The sequence below is a fragment of the Fusarium solani genome (genome assembly GCF_023522795.1).
Source record: "Fusarium solani strain SB1 chromosome Unknown bctg00000002, whole genome shotgun sequence".
Taxonomy (NCBI): domain Eukaryota; kingdom Fungi; phylum Ascomycota; class Sordariomycetes; order Hypocreales; family Nectriaceae; genus Fusarium; species Fusarium solani.
In genome coordinates this window covers 1664109-1684347 of record NW_027072155.1, presented here as the reverse complement: position 1 = coordinate 1684347, position 20239 = coordinate 1664109, and the positions used below count along the sequence as shown (strand labels likewise).

The following is a 20239-nucleotide window of genomic DNA, read 5'->3' as shown; positions in this document are numbered from 1 at the left end:
GCAAGCTATTTAGGGTCATGCTACGGAGTATTTGGTTGAAGCAAACGGGAGAATGGTCACGCCCGGGGGTGTCACCTGGGTCGAGGAATAAACGAGACACCAGAACATCAAGAGGGTTAGTTACCTAGCCCCCCTTAAGCATAATAATTAACTAAAAACATATCATAATAAAGGTAAAGATTTAGACCTCCTTTGCTTATTCTTATTATACTCCATTTATTATCTTTAGGGGAGAATGGGCTAAAGAATCTATCTGAGCGTCTCTCTTTTTCCTCACCCAGGTGGGTGTCTAGGTGCTTGGCCACAGCCCCGCAATACCGCAAACATAACTAACACAAGAGATGGAAGAGCCAAATGCAGCAGGTCAATTCAGACCCCGGTTAATAGCTGTTCGGCCATTACTTAGATGGGATCTATCTTTTGAGAGGCACGTCAATAGAAGGAGGATAGCGGTGAGGCTGTGCTGACGTGGTCGCTTAAAGAACTCGGCTGACACGGCACTAGGCAGCTAACACTTCGACTCATCACCATCACCATCACCATCAACAGCAAACATGCCTCGTCCCGACAGCAGTGTGATTGTAGGCGAGCTACGACAGACAGACAGCGCAAGTAATCGCAAGGACGCCATCCGCCAATTCACCAAGGCCCTCCGTCGTGGAGACCGCTTTCAGCCGACATGGGATGCCGTGGGCGGAGCTGCTGGGCTCGCCCAGTTGATGGCCGAGTTCAGCGTCAAGGACGTGCGTACAATGTGCAAAGCTCTGGGACGTACTGCCTCGGCTGAGAAGGCAAGACCTGAGAGACGCAAGGCCCTTGGGGAGCTTGTGGAACTTCTCTGCAATGGGGGCGAGGATGATCGTCCACTGCGGGAGTTCTATCAGAACATTGTGCCGGCGTGTACCATGGACGTGATTGAGGAGTGGGAGAATCAACGGCATGTCGAATGGACGTCGCAGCAGCAGAAGAGACTGTCCCTTGGACACCGCGAGCAACATGAGAAGAAGTTCCTCGAAGACATCTTTTCTCGTGACAAGGAATTGACATTCTTGTCGCAGAGGAGACTGTTTTGCGGTAATATGGCCTTTAGTGAGGAAATTTTGAACACCCTCCTCGCCAAGGAGGGAGACATCCGAGTCCCTAATGACTTTGTTGAAGAGTTGGTCATGCCGTTGCTCAAACGCCTGCTCAAGAGGAGATTCGACCACGAAACGCGACAGAAGTATCTCCATCTCGTGGTGCAGTGCATTCAGAAGCACAAGAAGGTTATCTCGAATCAACTCAACCTCTTCCACGTTGTCGGGCCTGTACAGTATACGATCGACCGGTGGTACGAGGCCCCCGTGGACAGCGACGTCAAGGAACGGTTCAAGAGCGACTTGATACAGCTGATTGAGCTATCTCCCGCAAACCAGCGACGGGATGGCGTAGACTCGCTCCGCGATGTCATAGTCATCTCTAAGAAGCTCGATAACGAGGCGAGATATGAGCTCCTCCGCCTACTCTTCCTCCACGCCAAAGGATACAACAAGATCGATATCAACGATGGGTCAGACTCTGGGCTTGATCGACTGAATAAATTGACTACCGAAAAAGGCCTTTGGCCCGCCGCTTTGTTCTTGGCTATTGACTCAAAGAAGGCAATGCAACTGTTTGAGAGACTGGACAAGGCCCACCCGAGCAGCGACTTCTTGAGCCCCGGACCCGACCACTCGGTCATTGCGCAGCGTCAGAGGCCTGATATTAGCACTTTTGCAGACGTAGAGGTTGCTAGAGCGCTGTTCATCCGCATGTCCAAGACGGAGAATGAGCACGAGGGCTGGCTTCAACGTACCCGCGCACTTGTCCATGAGCGGAGGGTGAACTCTCAACAGGCTCGGGAGCCAGGACTTCGCGCCTTTTGGGCCATGTCGGCGCTAAATCTATGTGTCGCCGCCGTTGACATTGAGACGTTGGGGGATACTGTTCTGTGGGCACGCCGTTTTACCAAGGACACTCTGGCGTGCAAGGAGTTGTATGGCCCAAGGGTGTTTAAAACAAAAGAAATCGCAGCCCTCTTGGCTGCCATGCCAGCGGAACGCATCAAAAACCCAGAAGCCGCTATATCATTCACGTCTTCAGTGGTGAAGGAAGATATCGTGCGTGCAAACCGGATCCTCATCAACCTCCTAGAGACGGCAACCAAGGCAGTTGGAGAACCCGGCTTCCAGCGCCGGGACTGGGATAACGTGATCGGCCTCTTGAGAGTCGTGGCCGACAAGAGATTCGACAACGTGAAAGGATTCTTGAAGAAACTCAAAAAGTGCACGGCGGCTGAATTCGCAAAGTGCGAGACGGTCATGGTTGAGACGGTTTGGAAGCCGACCATGGACACTCTCATTGAGGCAGAGGCCATCGTTCGCAACCCGACATCTGATGCCCTCCGTGATGCACCTCACTCTTCAGCCCTCATCGGGCGCTCTCGCAAGTTTGAAGCCTCGGGCCTCTTTGCCTATAAGAAGCTAGCATATACGGCCATCTCTCCTACGCAGCTGGCATACCTCGCGAGATTTCTGCTGGATCAGATGCGAACGCGTCTGGGGTCGGAGGCGATGCGCGTGCACATGGGGGACATTGTTTCAGTTATCGAGAGCATCGCCAACTCTGACCAGCCAGCCTTGGCTTCCCCGTTCATCCGAGATCTTGTCCTTCACGATGAGGGCGCTGCCGAGAGTTCTGCATGGCATCGGCAGCTCCTCAGCGTGGCCTTTCTTTCGTCTCTTCCGGCAAAGGCGGCAAAGGAGATCCTGCAAAACATGGGCGGCGCCATGACGGAGAGACTGCGGCAACAGAACGAGATCTGGGACAAGAAGGAAGATACGGACGAGTCCAAGGAGGCTGAAGGGGAGGCCAAGAAGCCTCGAACTCCTTGGATCAAGGTTACAACAGTCAAGATGCTTGCTCAAATTCTGCAGAACAACCTCTTCATAAACGCCTCGTCATCTTGCGACATTCTGATCGGTCTGCTCGCCGAGGCACGACATATTGATATCCGCATCACCATCACCAGCAGTCTGATCAGCGCTATGCAAGAACCAACCTGCCCTCCAGAGCTACGTGCACACATTCTCGACGCCCTCGAAAAGTACATTGTGCCTGTCGTCGCGGACCTCAACGAACGACGCGCTATGAAAGAAGAGGACTGGGCCGCTGCCGAAGAGGATGGCGCTGCCTTGCCTGCTGTCAGTGAGGAAACCCCTCTGCTGGCGCTTCTGGTCGAGCAGGCCAACTCCGCCAAGCTCAACGAAGACGACAAGGGACGGCTTGCGCAGCTTATCATGACGGCGCTGGAGCAGTCGGCGGTCAACAACGCTCGCTGGATGAAGCTCTTCCTGGCAAAGAACAAATTTCATCTCGGCGAGGGCGAGGAGCTCCCCAAGATGCCAGTCAACATCACGATGCTCTCCTCGATCTTTACCCAACTTATGGCCTACATGCCACTCTCCGTTTTCGACATGATCCGCTCCGTGGTGTTTACCAACATCAACCCAACACCAGCAATTAAGACCATCACAAAGTTAATCAAGAAGAACCGTGACCTTGTCAACTCAAAGCCCGGCAAGCATTGGCTCGCGCAGTTCAACGATCAGGGCGTGGACGCGTTCAAGTTTGGGCTTTGGAGCTCCGTCCTCGCTCTGCAGAAGCCCAGCCACGAGACCCATTCAAAGCTTGAGGATGGCAGAGGGATCACTATCCACACTCTAGAGGACTTTTTGCTCGGTGCTGTGGAGATTCTTCTCCAAAAGGGCGAGGACGACTTGATTGAGAGACTCGTTCTGAGGCTGTGTGAGGATCGGTTCCGAAGCCGTGAATCTTGGACCAGCTGGCGCGAGAACTGCTACCCTCTTATTGAGCGAATCATTCTAAAGACGGATGAGGTCCGCGTTCGCCAGCGCAACGAGAAGAGCGAAGGCAAGAAGCCTGTCCTACTGCCCAACTCAACTCTGATGAACATTGCCATCCTTCCCGTCCCCTTCCCCGGAGGGTCACTTGAAGAAGAAACCGAGTTTATATCCAAGCTCCGCCAGATGACAGAGACATTCGCTTCGCGCCGACGACCGTATCACAATGACTTTGCGCGTTTGAAGAACGACATCAACAATTGGCCTAGCAGGAAGGATTTTGTTCGCTTCGCGCTGAAGCTGGCAGAGGAGACTGGATACGACGTCGCTTCAGGCGAGGAGGCTGAGCCGGCAGACTACATGTGCTTTGAACTCGCGGAATACCTCCTCACCAAGGCCGACAATCCGAAGGACAAGGACATCATTGTCGAGGCCAGGGAGCTATTGGACAGGTGGGCGAATTGCGGTGACGAGGGTGTGAGAGAGCTGGGGATCAAGTCCCGAGACCAGCTGAAGCGGCAGAGTAAGGGGGGTTGGTTCAAGCGGAAAGAAAGCGAAGAAGATTAGCTTGTTTACATGTTGTTGTGGCGTTTCACAACATATTTGTTACATAGGTTGGATATAGCGAAACAGGGTCGCCTTCAGGACATTTGCTAAGATGTTGGAGACCTGAGACGGACTGGGAGGCATAACGGAAGTCGGTAGTATAAATACCTAGCTTTTCCACTGGAGCTGTCCATTGTTATTCATCAACACCAGCATCTTCAATTCTCTCGACAACTACCCTTTTCTTCTATCTCCGCCGGCCGGATTCCTAAAATTGCCATTTCTCTCTTTGCCGCCACCTCCCTGGCACAGAACGGGTAAGATCCACGCGACTTCTCCTCGTCAACTTCTGTGGCTTCCCTGACGGCCCCGACTGCGAGTCCGTCGGCGTCGGCGCCAACGGGCTAGAACAGTTTGTCGACCCTGACGGATGTTGTCTGTTGCCATTCCGCTGTGGCAACGTTGCTGGAGAGCTGTGTGAGCGAGTGAGCGGTACCAGTGCCGGCAACAACGGTAACGGTAACGGGAACACCAACGGAAATGGAAATGGAAATGGAAATGGCAACGGGAATGGCTTCAACTTTGGCTTTGGGAGGAACAGGAATAACCGCCGACGAGTATCACGAATCTAGATGCTCATGATCTTTCATGTGGTGTGTTGAATCTAGACGACGGCGTCCGGTCGTCAACGCTGAACTACGGGGAAAGTCGAGGCAGCTGGACTGCACTTCTTGGAGGAGGAGAAAATGGGAGGACGACAACTTAAGAATACCCAGGTTTGAAATCGAGATTACAATTCCTGACTTCAAATCATTTTGGAAATCTTACTCTTCAACTGATTAAAACCCTTTTTCTTTCTTCCACGTCGACCTCTGCAATGAGTTGAATCGGCCAGTGTCTCACGAGGCCTCGGCGTGGAATTGTCTCCCAGGATGGCAGAAGTCTTGCACCGAAGAAGAAGAAATGTTTCTTCAAGATCTCTTATTACTTCGCAACGACTGGAACTAGATTTGTGGCGAAATTTTCAAGCCAAAGCCGGTCATTTTGAGGGTGTACGGATGAGGTGTTTGCCAAGCGAGGATGGATTAAGGAGGGGACTTGGTTTCCCTCTCACTTGACTTGGAGGGTTTTTGGAGATTGAACTATCATGAAGCTTAAACAATTAATCAATGGCAAAGATTTGAAATCAAATGAACAACATGTGCTTGGGCGTCGTCTTGAGCCTCAAGGGAAAAGCGTTTGTGTTGGTGCTTCAGAACTCCAGGTGGTACGTACCTCGATGGCAGCCTCTGATCCCTGGCACTCAATACAACCTCTTCTGCAGGCATTTGCACTCCCGTGTTTTTTTTTGTTTTTTTTATCTTTTGTCGGTGTGTGCATCACGTGAAGCTGCAATTGTGCATTTTCTCGCAAGCCAAACATGAGGGAGCCCTCACACGCTTGTGGAGTCCACGCAGCATCAAGCAACGGACCAAGGATCGACGTTTTGGGATAAATTCGATGAATGTCACAGGTTATTAGCAGTAGCTTTCCAGACTTGACAGCGGAAATCGACATAGGAGCTTTTGATTCTTTTGCCCAAGGAGCTCAGCGAGAGGGATGTAAGATGGAGTTACACGGAGCATTCACACACAGTACGTCCATCCCCCCCCCCTTAGAAACGAAGCGACAGTGTTGTTTCAGTTTGAATTGAACCTCAGATTTGACCTACAATCAATCAATCTAGGCGAATCACACGGCCCAGCTCGCCTTTTCCAAGGCTACTGGGAAGCCCTCGATGTTAAGTCGCATGCTTCTTATAAATACATACAATAGACAGATTCCATACTCCCTTTCTGTCCCTGTTACGAGTGCTCAACTTTTTTGTTCCTCCTCTGTCCAAGTTGGCAGCAGATGCGTGTATATAGCTGCACGCCCAAGTTGAGGAAAAAAAGCAAAGATCCCTTTGAACATATAATATCGTTCCTAAACCTCCTTCAACACACTTCGTTATCCTCGTGATATCACCATCCCAGTGGGTACCACGCCTCGTGTTCATAGTTCCATGCGTATGGGTATACCCGCCATACGGGTAGTAGCTGAGCCTCGGGCTGCTAGACGTGAGGTCCCAGATGGGGAGGGAGTTGGTGGTGGTAGGCGTGAGGGGGAAACCCTTGAGGGTAGGATGGGGCGGGCATGTACCGTGGGGGAGGCTGGTTGTTGTATTGCATGCTGTTGGTGGCGAATCCTCGCTGGAAGCCGTCGCCGTTGCCGCCGCGGAAGGGCGACATGCCGTGTCCTCCTCGTCCGCCGTTGGGGTTGCCATACCCGTTTGAATTGCCTCGCCATGGCATGGCATGGTTTCCCCGGGAGCCCAGCCACCGCGAGGGTGTTGGTTGCTCTGGATGTAGGATGCTTCGCCATTGTAAAACTGTCGATCGCTCTCGGGAGAGGGAGGTCCCCCGTTGTGTCTACTAATGTCAGAGTAGTCCTCTGATCCGTTCGATGGGCCTCCAGCACCGCCGCGACGGCCACCGCGTCCGGGTCCTCGTCTCCAGCGGTAGGGTCTCCGTGGGCCTCGAGGCTTGCGGTCGACCTGGAAATCAATCTTCTTGACGGGCTGCGTGACCATGATGTCGTCGACGATGCCGTACTTGAGCAGTTCCTCCTCATCCGTGGTCCAGACTTGAAAAACATTTTCCAGCTTCTCAATGTGCTTGACCTCTGGCACCCAGGTTCGTACGTAGGCGCCGTTGCTGTCATAGTCAAAGGCTTGCTTGACGGGATTGAAGATGCGAGCGTCGCCACGGGGGTCGTTGCCCACACCAGCCACGTACTGCCAGTTGGCCCAGTTGGAAGATACGTCGTAGTCAACAAGCATCATCTCGTACCACTCTGCTCCATAGCGCCAGTCGATGCCGAGGTGCTTGGAGAAGAAGCTAGCGACGTTCTGTCGGGCTCGGTTGGAGGTGTATCCCGTGTGGTAGAGCTCTCGCTGTGAGGCGTCAATCAGGCCCATGCCGGTCGTGCCTTCGAGGAATCTATCAATGATTCTTCCGAGCTCCTCAGGAGCAGGATCCTGGTCAATAGCAGCCATCTTCTTGTCAGCTGTCTTCCACTTCTTCTCATACTGACCAGTAGCCCCCTTGAAGCCCGAGACTCTGAAGAGCTGGGCGCCAAACTTCCTGGTGCACAACCGCATGTAGTCTCGCCACAACAACTCGAATCGTACAGCCTTGGTGCCCTCGTTCTCGCCTCTGCCAAAGCCTCTAGACCGGACATAGGCCTGATCCGTGCCATCCTCAAGCTTCATCAGCTCCTCGTGGATGGAACGAGCCGAGACGCAACCCAGAGCCAGGTACCCCGAGAGCTTGGTACTGTAATCGACTCCAAGAAGCCCGTTCCTAGTCTCTTGATACGTGCACATGCCACCAGTCTTGACGAGGTGTCGAACGCGTTCCCAAGCAAAGCTTTCACCGCCGTCAAAGGGGTGCGCAGACTTGGCGTCCTGGGGCAGGACAGGGGGGTTGGCGAGCATGTAGTCGATGGGCTGTAGGAGTCGACGCTCAAACTCTTCGTAGGTGTCCGGCACTTGGAAAGGGGCATCCTGGGGCGGGGTCCAAGGAGGGAGAGGAGGTAGGGATCCGGCCTGGGGGCGGGGGAGGGACTGGCGAGGGCGCTCACGTAGGGGTTCTTGGGTCTTGCGGTATGAGGTGAAGACATCTGGGAGTTCCTTTGGGTTGCTCAGGCCCGTGTCACGGCTTTTTTCGTGTTAGCAGATCATCAATGGTGTCCTGTGGATGAGACAAGGGTTGGGGCAACTCACTCATCGATAAAATACTTGTCATCCCGCCACAACTTGAAGCCAACGCTCTTTTCAGAGCACACGGCAGAAACAGCCTCCTGATCATCGACTTCTTCGGATGACACATCTTCGGTCATCCAGACAGCATCAACAGAGTGGTGGTTGTCGTTCAGAGCTTGGATCAGTTGTCTCACAACGTCGGAGAAGCTGCCAATACGCAACACCAGCCCGCTGCCCAGATCCTCCAGGCTGTCCTTTAGATCCCAGACTGACTCTGCGGTGAACTTTGCTCGGTGCGGACCACATCTCCAGAAGCGGCCAACCTGGCTTAGGGCCTGGGGGTAGGGGGACTTGTGGTTCTCGGTGAGGAAGCCAGAGACCTCGATCTGGTGGGGCGGCAGGACGTAGACGGGGAGAAGGTGAGTGAATCCATGGTCAGTGGTTGCCAGGTGGTGAAGGATAGGGTTGTCGGTGGCTCTGAGGTCACGGCGGAGGAGGTAGACGAGAAGTTTACTCCCTGCCATGTTGGCGAGATTTGCGGTGAAGGGAGAGTTGAGAAACGGAGCGATGGTGAAAATGGTATAGCGGTCCCCTTTTTTTTTTTTTTGGATCCGATGAACAGACAGATCTCGGGAGGGGAAGGCAAGATATGAGATCTCCCACTAGGCGGGCTGTGCGGGAAGAGTCTGGACCTCTCTGTGCCAGGATGTCTGGACTTGATGTACTGGGATGGTGAGACTCGGGCCACTGGCTGCTCAGTCCGGTCTCGAGGTGGTGGTGGGCGGCACTTGGTTGAGGCTGCTACAGCAGATGTTGAGGGGGAGGCTTTGTGCGGTGGGAGTTGAATAAGGGCTTGTACTTGGGGATGGTTGGATATCAGACGGACAGGCAGTGGGTCAGGGCCGGAGGAGGCTGGGTCAGGGGAACGTCCAAGTGAAGTGGTTGTGTCAAGGTATGTAGAGAGGCAGCCGGTAAACTTGTAGGTGAGCTAGAACTCGACTCGAGAGTTGACCGGTGTGTAGATGTCAAACGGGTCATGGATCCTTGCGTCTCTGGATCTCGCTACATTAGTGGCTCCAACGGTTCCTGGCTGAAGGCGAAACGAGACAACGTCGTCGATGGATGCGGGTTATCGGTAGATCGCCACGGGGCAGGGCAGGGTGTGCGTGTATGATGCGCTTGCAGCGTCCCCAGACGTCTTGCCTGTCTGCCGGCTCAGTATGGATCTCTAGCGCCAAGGCGAGTGGACTCTTTGGCGCCTCTTGAAGAGTGGATATGATGATGGCATCAACAGGGCCAAGACAGAGGACTTGTGTCAACTGCTCAGGAGAGGGGATATTGAGGCTGAGACAGGTAGGGCTCTCGGGGCCTGTTGTGATTTTGAGGCTACTGTTTCTGTAGGGATAGCGGGCGAGATGGTTGGCGAAGCAGACGAGGATGTGCAATAAACGAGAAGAGAGCTTGGAGGCGATGACGATGTTGACAACGATGGATGACGATGATGATGTTCTAGAGGGAGCTATGTTGCAGGGGGAACCTGCAGGCTGGAGAGAGAAGAGAGACGGGACGTCCTTGGGCGATAGACGGCGAGCAGGTCTAGAAACCCGGAACTTGTTGCCCTTAGACAAGCAAGTGATGGCGCCTTGGAAAAAACGGAGGGGGCGATGCCAACCGTTGGTTGTTTTCTTTTCACGGGCACTTATTCACTGACAACAAGACGAGGCGAGATCGAACAAACAGAACAGGAATTAAACAGTGACAATCAGGAGAAAATGAAAAAGAAAAGAGAAAGAGAAATTCAGGAGGAGGAAAGGACCCTGATCGGCCCAGCCGGGGAACGACGGGCGCGCGCCATGTTGTCGTCTTTTTTTTTTTTTGTTCCTGTCGCTTTTTTTGCCTCTGCTGATTTTTGAGCGATTCCCACGACCCTACAACGAACCTCTAGATCGGACCAGACGCGGGAGGTTTAGCCTACAGGGGTAAGGTTCATGCGGATTCGCCTAAGCAGCAAGGACCCTTGAAGGAGTAAGAAGAAAAAAAACGTGTGGTGGTCTGAAAAAGTGACTGTTGCGACTGCAACCCAATTTTGACCAAGGACCCTGTCAACCTGAGTGTGCGAGCGCAGTGCGGGACGAGGCGCCGTTCTATTTTGCAGGGGTTGAGGCGTCCCCGATGAGTCTCGGCGCTTCTCTTTTTTGGGAGGGGGAGGAGTTCTGCAGGGGGTGATTGCAGCTGAGATGGATGGAAAGTGAAGCAATTGACAGGCAGTACAGGCTGTGTAAGATGGTGAGGCCGGAATCTTACTGATTGATCTCTTCACCGGCCAGCCTCGAATGGTGTTTGAACCCATGTTTCTCTCCGCCTCGCAATCTAGAATCATCCTTCTGTATCACATTCTACACATCTCTCTCTCGCCTCACTTTGCCTCACTCTTCTCTTAAGTGAAGTCGATCTTGCGTTGCGTCACACCGAGAAAACGATGAGATGCGATGCAGCAGCTCGGGTATCGACATGACCATCGACGGACGGGGTGACGAGATCCGTTTTTTCCCTCCCTCGCCTGAGACAAAAGCCACTGACTTTTTACAAAGCGGGCACCGTCACCGTGGCGCCGGAGCTGCTCCCTTTAGCTTTGTGAGGCTTTGTCGTCAAGAGGGAGCTTCACTCCTCCTCCCCGCCGCTAAAGGAAGAATCAGGGTCCAGCAGGTTTACCGACGATCAATGACATCAGAGTTGCACCCTTTAAACGACCTAGCTCCAGCCACAGGATCCCCTGAATGAGCTTTCTATCGAGCAGATTCAGTCACTTTTATCGAGGCTTCTGAGAAGGTACACTAATCCACTGTCTGCTAGCCTCGAGATATCCCATAGCCCCGTCATGTAGATTGTCCTTCTGATCTGCACGTAGGGTGCTGGCACGCGGCCATCGGCTACTCCCAAACTTTGACAGCCTTGGGTCTGGCCCGCTCTAGACGAACACACACACACACCCCTGTCCATGGTCTGACGGGGGGGGGCCTGTGTGTGTTTAGTCTCCGATATCCGTTGGCAACGTGCGTTCCCTGCGATCGAGGGACCCGACTCTCTGACCAGCTGACGGCACCTTTTTTCGCTCGCTCCCGTCCGTGACACACACACACACGGGCGTCCCAGAAATGACAAGAGGCGGCGCCTCAGAAGAGGAAAAAGAAGCAAATATACTTTCGGAAGATGCCGTTGCCAAGTTGATGTCTGCGCAGCTTTTGTCGTTTGACCGTGTTTCAGCGCCATCTTGACAATCGAGACTTTTGCAAATTCCAGTTACAGCTCCAACTGTGGCACTCATGATCCAGACAAGCCTTCTATTCAGGCCACACACATTTCTCCCTCACCGAGCTCTGCACGTCTCTTGTCTCTGCATCATGCTGTCTCTTTGCAGCTTGACAATGCCTTGAAAAACTCCACTCTCGCCCGTTCTATTTCTCAGCTCTACTTTTGTACCCGTACCAGCTGGGATGCATGCCTCAACTCTGTTGGTTTCCCAACCCTGCAGCAACACACCACACAAGGTTTTCCTCCTTTCTTTTTTCTCGGAGCACGTTCCGCACACCTTCGTTGGAGAGATACAGTAGCACACCTCTTGTCAGTCACAAAGGCAACTCGAGCCATCATCCCCGCAAGACGTGGCCAACGCCACGGGATCAAATGTACAAGGCTTTATACAACCTCGTCGCAAATACCTTCCCAACTCCTCCTCATGTGCATCGTGGCTGCTCATGTCTCGACTTACAAAGCCGTCCGCATCTTAAGAGTGTGGCTATACTACGAGTCATCTCCAACCAGGACTTGCAGAGTCGTCATGCTTGCGTGCCTATGTACTGTACCGGGTTCCCGTCCTGTTGGCTCAAACTGTCGCAAGGCAACCCCTTGCCCGCCTGCATTGGTGCAACTACCTTGATCTGCATTCCTCAACCGTCTGCAACAACACGTGCAGGAGGATAATCCCGCGCAGCACGTCCGTCGGGCATTTTCTCGGTCTAGTCAGTAATTGTCGATTTTTTACCAGAGATACGGGCCCGTAGGTCGCACTAGAGAGGATCCGCTGCGATCTGGTGATGATATGCTTTGTGATCGCATCAGTGGTGTTTGCTTTTCAGGTACACAAACCCAAATACCCGGGATGGACAACGGTACAGTATGTAACCGAATATGGAACAATACGTACTGTAGCTATGTTTCATTCTGCAACGTCGATGAAGGCAACTGGACCTTTCAGGCTCCCCTGCAGTTGAGGTGTCTACAGCCACACATGAGATACCCGGCTGTCTACCCTACAGCAGAACGCCATCCTCTCTCTTTCCACGATCCCCCACTAACAATCAACGATCTCGACGTCTTATTCCAGGCTCTTGATCAAGCTCATCGAGCCTTGAGTCAAGTTCAACTCGCCACAGTGACAGATCGATGGAATTATATGGCAAAGAAGCAATGCTGTGTTACGCGCCACACATCCTCATGATGCCCCTCTCGTCTGATGAGTAGCAACTCCTCATCACTTGCCTGCTTGCGCGAATCATCTCTCGTCTGCAAGTCTTGACCTGACGTAGGAGGCCACGGCCTCTTTATGCTGTCTCAGGAGCGGGCCGGTAAATCAAGAATTGAACAGCCTGTTCAGACTTCCTGCAGCAGCGCCGAGTCAGCCGTTGCAGTGTGCTACAGCGTCCAGTGAGATACCCGTTGGTGTTTCTGATCCTGATCGAGGAACCCGCGGAGATCGACCGAAGCTAAACGGGGTTGCTTGCCTTGTGAGACCTATCCTGGCCTGGCACAGGTTCGATTGGACTGGATTATTTACCCCCAAAGATGGCGGTAATAATGCTGCAGTGTTATTCCCAAGAGCTCAGATCTTTCTTAGCCTACTGCTTTAAAAAAAGCTGCTCTCGCTGGGATGGGCTGCAGACGTCCACCTCGTCATTGACGCCTTACAAAATGTCATGTCTTGTCTTTAAGCCGAACAACCTCAAAAACCTTTTACCATTGATACCCTCCGCTTACCGGCAAGCCACGATAGGAGTTATCCTCGGTCGGAGCAGCGTTCGGTTCATCCGTCGTATGTCCGCTCGCATCGTCCGAGAAGCAAATAGAGAAAGTGAGTCGGGCGCGGGGGAACCGAAGCAAGGACCTCGGGGGGCGGAGGAGCGGACCCCGGATTTTTGTGGGCGCCCTGACAGGCTGGAGAGCAGCTGTGAGGGCTCCATCGTGAGGAGGGGAACCTGGGGTAAGGAGATGGGGTCCAGCGATGTGATGGATGAACTGGCGGTGATGGGGGGATTGTGACAGTTAAATTGGTGTCGTAGAGGTGCAATTGATACATATTCTGAACGTTACTCAGTGTAGGTTTGTTCAATTGAAGAGTATCAAGCCCAATCCATTGCTATTGAAAGAACCGTTGATCCTCATTTTCCCCGCGTTGCCTTGTCCCAAAACTTTCACCTCAGACAGAACAAAAATAGCACTCAATCTCCCCATTCCCATTCTCCGATCTCGCTCTCCTAAAACCAAGGAAAAAAGAGCCAATAGATAACGTATCCTGACTTCCTCGGCATTCAAATCTGGCATGCCAGGGATTCTCCAACCATTGGAGAGCGTTCCCTGGTTCCTGGGGCGCGGCACGTCGTCGGTAAAGGGAAGCTCAGCTACGAACCCAATTGAAGGCAGATTGAGCAAGGGAGGGGTCGTGATTGGTTGGTTTTGCGTTCCCCTCGCCAAAAACACCTGGGTCTGAGATGAGACGTTAACATTTCTCGACTGTTGTCTTGGGGAACACATGTTGGTGCACTGTACACACTGTATCCTTCAGCCACGTTACAAGGCACATTACAGTGCCAATATCAAAATCTCCAGCTTGGCCGTCGTCAGGCCGGCGGCTAGCCGAGGGTAGCTTCGCGGTAACCCACGGCAAACCAAGGCCCCTACAGCCGAGCGTAATAAATACGAACGAGTACCAAGCTCCAAAGAAACGTGAAGCTCCAGGTGTTATTAGCCCTGAGGTTGTTTCTTCTTCTCTGCTCGCCGTGATACCCCCCTCTCTTCTCTTCTCTCTTCTCTCACCGGCGAACCTCAATTGACCTTCCTTCTCCGTTTAATTGCGAAGAGGAAGTCTCAAGCAAAAAAGCGAAAGCAGCTTTCACATCTCCAGCATGTCTGCCGTTAGTCGGAGTCTCCGGACGGCCACCAAGCAGCTGCGCTTCCAGTCCCGGGGCCTTCGCGTCGCCGCCCCTCTCGTGGCCCGCTCGGCATTCGGCGCCGCTCGCTCGTCGACTCCCGCCTCGTACAGCGCCTTCTCAACATCCGTTGCCAGATCCTCCGGAGCTCCCAACATGGCCGCCGCTCCCCGTGAATACGATCCTGAGATCAAGGACATTGCCGACTATGTCGCCAACAAGACCATTGACTCTGAGCTTGCCGTGAGTTTTTGCCTTTTGAGCTTGTGATGATTTTGCAACCCCGCCATACCCCGCCTTGACCTCAACACACCAAACTCACTCTCACTGCAATACAATGCTAACACACGCTCAATTCAGTTCGACACTGCTCGATGGATCCTCCTCGACACCCTCGGCTGCGGTCTCGAGGGCCTGAGGTTCAAGGAGTGCTCCAAGCTCCTCGGCCCCATCGTCCCCGGCACCGTCGTCCCCAACGGCCCCAAGGTGCCCGGCACCCCCTTCCAGCTTGACCCCGTCAACGCCGCCTTCAACATCGGCGCCATGATCCGATGGCTCGACTTCAATGACTGCTGGCTCGCCGCCGAGTGGGGTCACCCCTCGGACAACCTCGGTGCCATCCTCGCCGTCGCCGACTGGGTGAACCGCACCAACAAGGCTGGTGGTAACCTCGCTGGCGGCAAGATCTTCACCGTCAAGGATGTCCTCGAGGGCATGATCAAGGCCCACGAGATCCAGGGCTGCCTGGCTCTCCTCAACTCTTACAACAAGGTTGGCCTGGACCACGTTGTCCTGGTCAAGGTTGCCTCCACCGCCGTCGTCTCCAAGATGCTCGGTCTCAGCGAGAAGCAGATCGCCGACGCCGTCACCCAGGCCTGGGTTGATGGTCAGAGTCTGCGAACCTACCGTCACTCCCCCAACACCATGTCCCGAAAGTCGTGGGCTGCCGGTGATGCTTGCCAGCGTGCCGTCAACCTCGCTCTCAAGGTCATGAAGGGTGAGCAGGGTGTTCCCACCGTCCTGTCCGCTCCCGTCTGGGGCTTCTACGATGTCCTCTTCAAGGGCAACAAGTTCGAGTTCCAGCGTCCCTATGGCAGCTATGTCATGGAGAACGTCCTCTTCAAGGTCTCCTACCCTGGTATGTACCCCCAATTGACAGATGAGTGAATCAAGACTGACATGCTCCAGCCGAGTTCCACTCCCAGACCGCCGTCGAGGCCTCTGAGAAGATCCACCACATCCTCAAGGCCCAGGGCAAGTCTGCTGCCGACATCAAGGCCATCACCTGCCGAACCCACGAGGCCTGCATCCGCATCATCGACAAGCAGTTCAAGCCCATGGACAACTTTGCCGACCGTGACCACTGCATCCAGTACATGTGCGCCACCATGCTCGTCTTCGGCCGCCTCGAGGCCACCGACTACGTTGACGGTGGCGAGGCCGCCACCTCTCCCCTGGTCGAGTCCCTCCGCCAGAAGATCAAGTGTGTCGAGGACCCCCAGTACACCAAGGATTACCATGACCCCAACCTGCGAACCATCTCCAACGCCCTCACCGTCGAGCTCAACGACGGCACCGTCCTGGAGGAGGTCGCCGTCGAGGCTCCCCTGGGCCACCGTCTCCGTCGCGAGGAGGCCAAGCCCGTCATCCTCGAGAAGTACAAGCGCCACCTCGGCCCCCACTACCCCGAGGCCAGGGTCAAGGAGCTTGTCGAGCTCAACCTGGATGCCAAAAAGCTCGAGTCTACTCCTGTGGATGAGTACGTTGACCTGTACACTGTTGAGAGCAGCCAGTTTGTGCAATAAACGGTCAATCTGGGAGAAAGAGCTGGAATTGGATGGAAAATGGCATTAAATATTAACGATAGCGATGTCTATTTGACTCAAAATGTGTAGTTACCACTACTTTTCTGTTGCCCTTGCTCTCATAGTGAAATTTGTCCACTTCCTGTGTTCAGGTCATTTTCCTTGCATACCCACAGGTAACTCAAGGCTCTATGATGCGGTGTGACCGAGTTGATATCTCATTCCGATGTACGCGTGTCTTCTAATTAACTTATTTGTGTGCATAAGGTCATCAGTGAAGGAAGAAGAAGCTTTGGTGATGCCTGGTAACCCGTTCGATAGTCTTCCAAGCCGACCAACAGCCTTACGAGCCGGCTGTCGCCGCCGAGCATAGGGGCCAGCACCCTCTTCCTCCTACCCTCGATCATCAAAAGAAGCGTCACATTAAGAGCAATACGGAACTGCTCCCTTGGGTTGTGGTTGTTGGAGTGAGTCAGCAGGAGGAGTACGGCGAGGAACAGGTCGGCTAGGCAGCTGGAACCTATACAACATCTCGGCGAATTGCCAAACTTTGATTGGCGCAACAACTTTGAACACAATGGCCAACTTAGACAATGCCAGCTGGACAAAAGGGGGGGCGAGCAACTCGTAACAGGACAGAGAGAGTATGGAATCTGTCATTTCATGTATTTGTAAGATGCATGATGGCCGAGTTCAGTATCAAGGGCATGCATACGATGCGCAAGGCACTGGGACATACTGCATTGGCCGAGAAGGCAGGACCTGAGAGATAGATGTAAGGCCCCATAGGGAGCTAGTAGAAATGTTCTATAATGGGCGGCCTATTCATATGCAACAAGTTTTAACGATGCATCGTACATGATCACTGCGCCCCCCTCCGCCAACCTTGTTTCATAAACAACAATAACAACGCAGGTTCGTGCACAGCTTCAGGTCCTCAAGATTCTGAATCACAGCCTTAAAGGGTCAAACCCTATATATCGTGAATCATAGTCTTGGATGGCTATAAGTAAAGCTCCTCTCTCCCGATCTCAGATTTGAATTCTCTTCCTTCATCCTCCTCATCACACCTCAGATCTTTGGGTCGATCTGCACAAACACAAACACACACACACAGACACCAAACTTTATTTCTTTGTCTTCATATCCCATCCCATCCCATCCCATCACGACCATGGAGTTCTCACCCACCCACCCTCGCGACGCCTGGCGTCCAACACCTATGACCATTGCCGAATTCCAGTCCGCCATGACTGACGCCTGCCACAACTTCTATGGCGACACCTCTCGAAACAAGCTCTACGACAAGGTGAGAGTTCTTGCTGTCCATTGGGAGGTTGATGAGACCTGGGTGGATGGCCTTCAGATTGCCAACCAAGCCAGACGTATTCATGAGGTCTTTGAGCGGTCCTACGGCTACACTGTCGAATCTTTGTCGCTCAAGAACCAAGACCCAGACCCAAATGGCACATTCTCTTTCAACCTTCGTCGGTTGCTTCATGGACTCAAAGAAGACGACTTGGCCATTGTCTACTACATTGGTCATGGTGACCGAGACCCCAACGCAGCTGACGGTACCCATCGCTTGCTTCTCACCCCATCCGATGTCCCAGGCTGTCCACCTCAGTGGGTCGACTTCCAGGAAGTTCGAACCCAGATCATCGACCCATCCCCTGCTGATGTCCTTATTCTATTGGACTGCTGTGCTGCTGCTGGGGGTGGCATTGGACATCGCAAGGAGCTAATCGCAGCATCAGCGTTTGATAAGAATACCCAAACTGGCCCAGAAAGTTTCACCAGCATCCTTGTCCAGCAACTCCAGCATGCCATCGACAGCCGACATATTCTTTCTACCGCTCAACTCTACAATCGCATGGCTACTTTGCATCTGATCAGGCCTGGTGGAATTCCCAAGCTCAACGCAATGCCCTACTTCCTCCAGAATTCAGGAGCGACTCGGATGCCTATCATGCTGGCTCCGAAAATGGCTCATGAGACATGGACTCCAGGGCCAGTTGTCCCACTGTTTCGAACTCCAGTCAATGTGGTCCTTCACGTCCACCTTCGAGATGCTAACGCTGCAACTTTCGACCAGATGAAGCATTGGCTTCTGGTCAACCGCCCCCACAATGTTCGCAGGGTTGAGATCAAGTCAGTATTCCCATCATTGTCTATGATTTTCATCATCATTGTCACCTTGGACGTGTGGTACTCCCTCCGCAACCACCCCGCTATCTCATTCATTGGCTTTGAGATCAACACCAACGCAAATCCGCAGAACAATCCAGTTCTGCAGGCGACTCAGTCCAAGAAGATTTTCGACACTGTCTCTAAGGGCTCATCGGCTGGCAACCAGAAGGAGAATCAACCACTGAAGTAGGATGGGATAGGTTTCGGGGAGTTAAGCAGGACACGGGTAGTATTTTCATCATTGCTTTCATGTACCTAATTCAAAAAGTTCACTTGCTTTCGAGATAGCTCTCCTCTCAAATGGCATTGGATGTGGCAGACTTGACGTTTTTGCAGTTGCTTACTTATAATCCACTATTGAGTATGAATAAAATACTCCGACTTGCTGGATAAAAAGGCATCCATATTAGGCGATGTTGTTTCCCGCATCTTCCTCACTGTTGGTTGTAACCATTAGGAATTGAACGTGTTTCACAACTAAGCATCACCTAAGCCTCTTTTCCATTCACTGATGACTTCATACAAACAAATACCCAAGTTAATTAGAAGATACGCGTACATCGGAATGAAATACCGACTCGGTTACACCGCATCAAAGAGCCTCGCGGCGTTTACGAGTGGCCCAACCCCGTGATTGGGTCGGGAAGCCGGCATGCCAAGTCTCTCCGTCTCGGCGAGGGGGCAGCACCGCCTCAATCCGCCCGCTTTATTTTGTAGGGGTCTGGTCCGTTCTCTTCTTGGTGCTCTCCGGACTTTGAACAGGTCATGAAACTCTCCTCCGTCATCTAACTGGCTTTGACATTCTGTCCATCGCTTTCGCTTTCCGTGGAGCAACTATTCATCGCTGCGACTAATATTTCTGTCTTTGTTCACATTATCCAGCGATATATCCATTTTGCCCCGGCGCAATTCCATCTGCAACCATGGCTGCTGATCGCCAGACCATCATCGAGGTGAACCGGTCGCTTCGGAACATCAAGAATGTGAATAGCCTCCCTCCCCATCGGCCATACTCGCTATCTCCTCTGGAATAACGTACGGCCGTTCGATGCGATCATCTAACACCGTTCAGGAACTCGAGAACCTCCTCGAAAAAGGCGTGATTGACGACTCGGTCTATGAGACCATCAACACCGCTCTCCCTCCCGAGTCCTCGCTCTCTGGCCCTCTCCGCACCGCGACCGGCGCCTCCAACAACAACGCTGCTGCCAAGGCCGCAACTCCCACTCCCTCCCACGAGCCCCCGACCAAGGCCTTTGAGGACCTCAAGGTCAACAAGGCCCCCTCTCCCGCGCCACCCGCATACGAGCAGACGCCTCCTCCCGGCGTCCCCGCGCGCAACGTCAAGCCCACTGTCGCTCAGGCCCGCGCCCTGTACCGCTACGGCGCCTCTGACGGCCGCGACCTCTCGTTCGAGAAGGATGACCAGATCGCCGTTTACGAGTATATGAACCAGGACTGGTGGATGGGCCGCAACGAGCGCACCGGCCAGGAGGGTATCTTTCCACGCAACTACGTTCTTGTCGAGCAAGAGACCAAGAAGGCCGCCATTCCCCAGCCTCAGTACGGATACCCTGCGCCGTCTCACGGCCCACCCGCTCAGCAGAACCCCTACAACTCGCATGTGCCACCCATGGCTGTGGCCGAGGGATCTTCGGGTCAGCAGCAGGGTCAGGAGGGAGAGAACAAGATGGGACAGTACGGCAAGAAGTTTGGTAAGAAGCTGGGTAACGCTGCTATCTTTGGTGCTGGTGCGACTATCGGAGGAAACATTGTCAACAGCATCTTCTAAGCCTCGACGGCGATAAAGAGCAGGGACATTGGAGAATA

General features: G+C 53.4%; 5 protein-coding genes across 5 annotated transcripts; 4 read left to right on the top strand and 1 right to left on the bottom strand.

Annotated features, from left to right (window-relative positions):
* Positions 1-554: 554 nt before the first annotated feature.
* MRS44_004494 (uncharacterized protein) lies at positions 555-5059 on the top strand (the record flags this gene model as incomplete). Its single annotated transcript, XM_046275620.2, has 2 exons — positions 555-4404; positions 4740-5059. 2 exons carry the CDS (start codon positions 555-557, stop codon positions 5057-5059), a joined length of 4170 nt encoding a protein of 1389 aa, XP_046136373.2.
* A 1099-nt stretch (positions 5060-6158) lies between these two features.
* Positions 6159-8735, bottom strand: MRS44_004493 (uncharacterized protein; the record flags this gene model as incomplete). The annotated part of the gene is made up of 3 exons (XM_065622223.1): positions 6159-6222; positions 6413-8167; positions 8233-8735. 3 exons carry the CDS (start codon positions 8733-8735, stop codon positions 6159-6161), a joined length of 2322 nt encoding a protein of 773 aa, XP_065478295.1.
* Positions 8736-14390: 5655 nt separating this feature from the next.
* On the top strand, positions 14391-16728 carry MRS44_004492 (uncharacterized protein; the record flags this gene model as incomplete). The annotated part of the gene is made up of 5 exons (XM_065622222.1): positions 14391-14657; positions 14775-15552; positions 15603-16173; positions 16310-16371; positions 16541-16728. 5 exons carry the CDS (start codon positions 14391-14393, stop codon positions 16726-16728), a joined length of 1866 nt encoding a protein of 621 aa, XP_065478294.1.
* A 665-nt stretch (positions 16729-17393) lies between these two features.
* On the top strand, positions 17394-18599 carry MRS44_004491 (uncharacterized protein; the record flags this gene model as incomplete). The annotated part of the gene is made up of 1 exon (XM_046279395.1): positions 17394-18599. The coding sequence occupies one exon, from the start codon at positions 17394-17396 to the stop codon at positions 18597-18599; it is 1206 nt and encodes a 401-aa protein (XP_046136377.1).
* Positions 18600-19332: 733 nt separating this feature from the next.
* On the top strand, positions 19333-20201 carry MRS44_004490 (uncharacterized protein; the record flags this gene model as incomplete). The annotated part of the gene is made up of 2 exons (XM_046275623.2): positions 19333-19392; positions 19482-20201. The coding sequence occupies 2 exons, from the start codon at positions 19333-19335 to the stop codon at positions 20199-20201; spliced, it is 780 nt and encodes a 259-aa protein (XP_046136378.1).
* Positions 20202-20239: the final 38 nt, after the last annotated feature.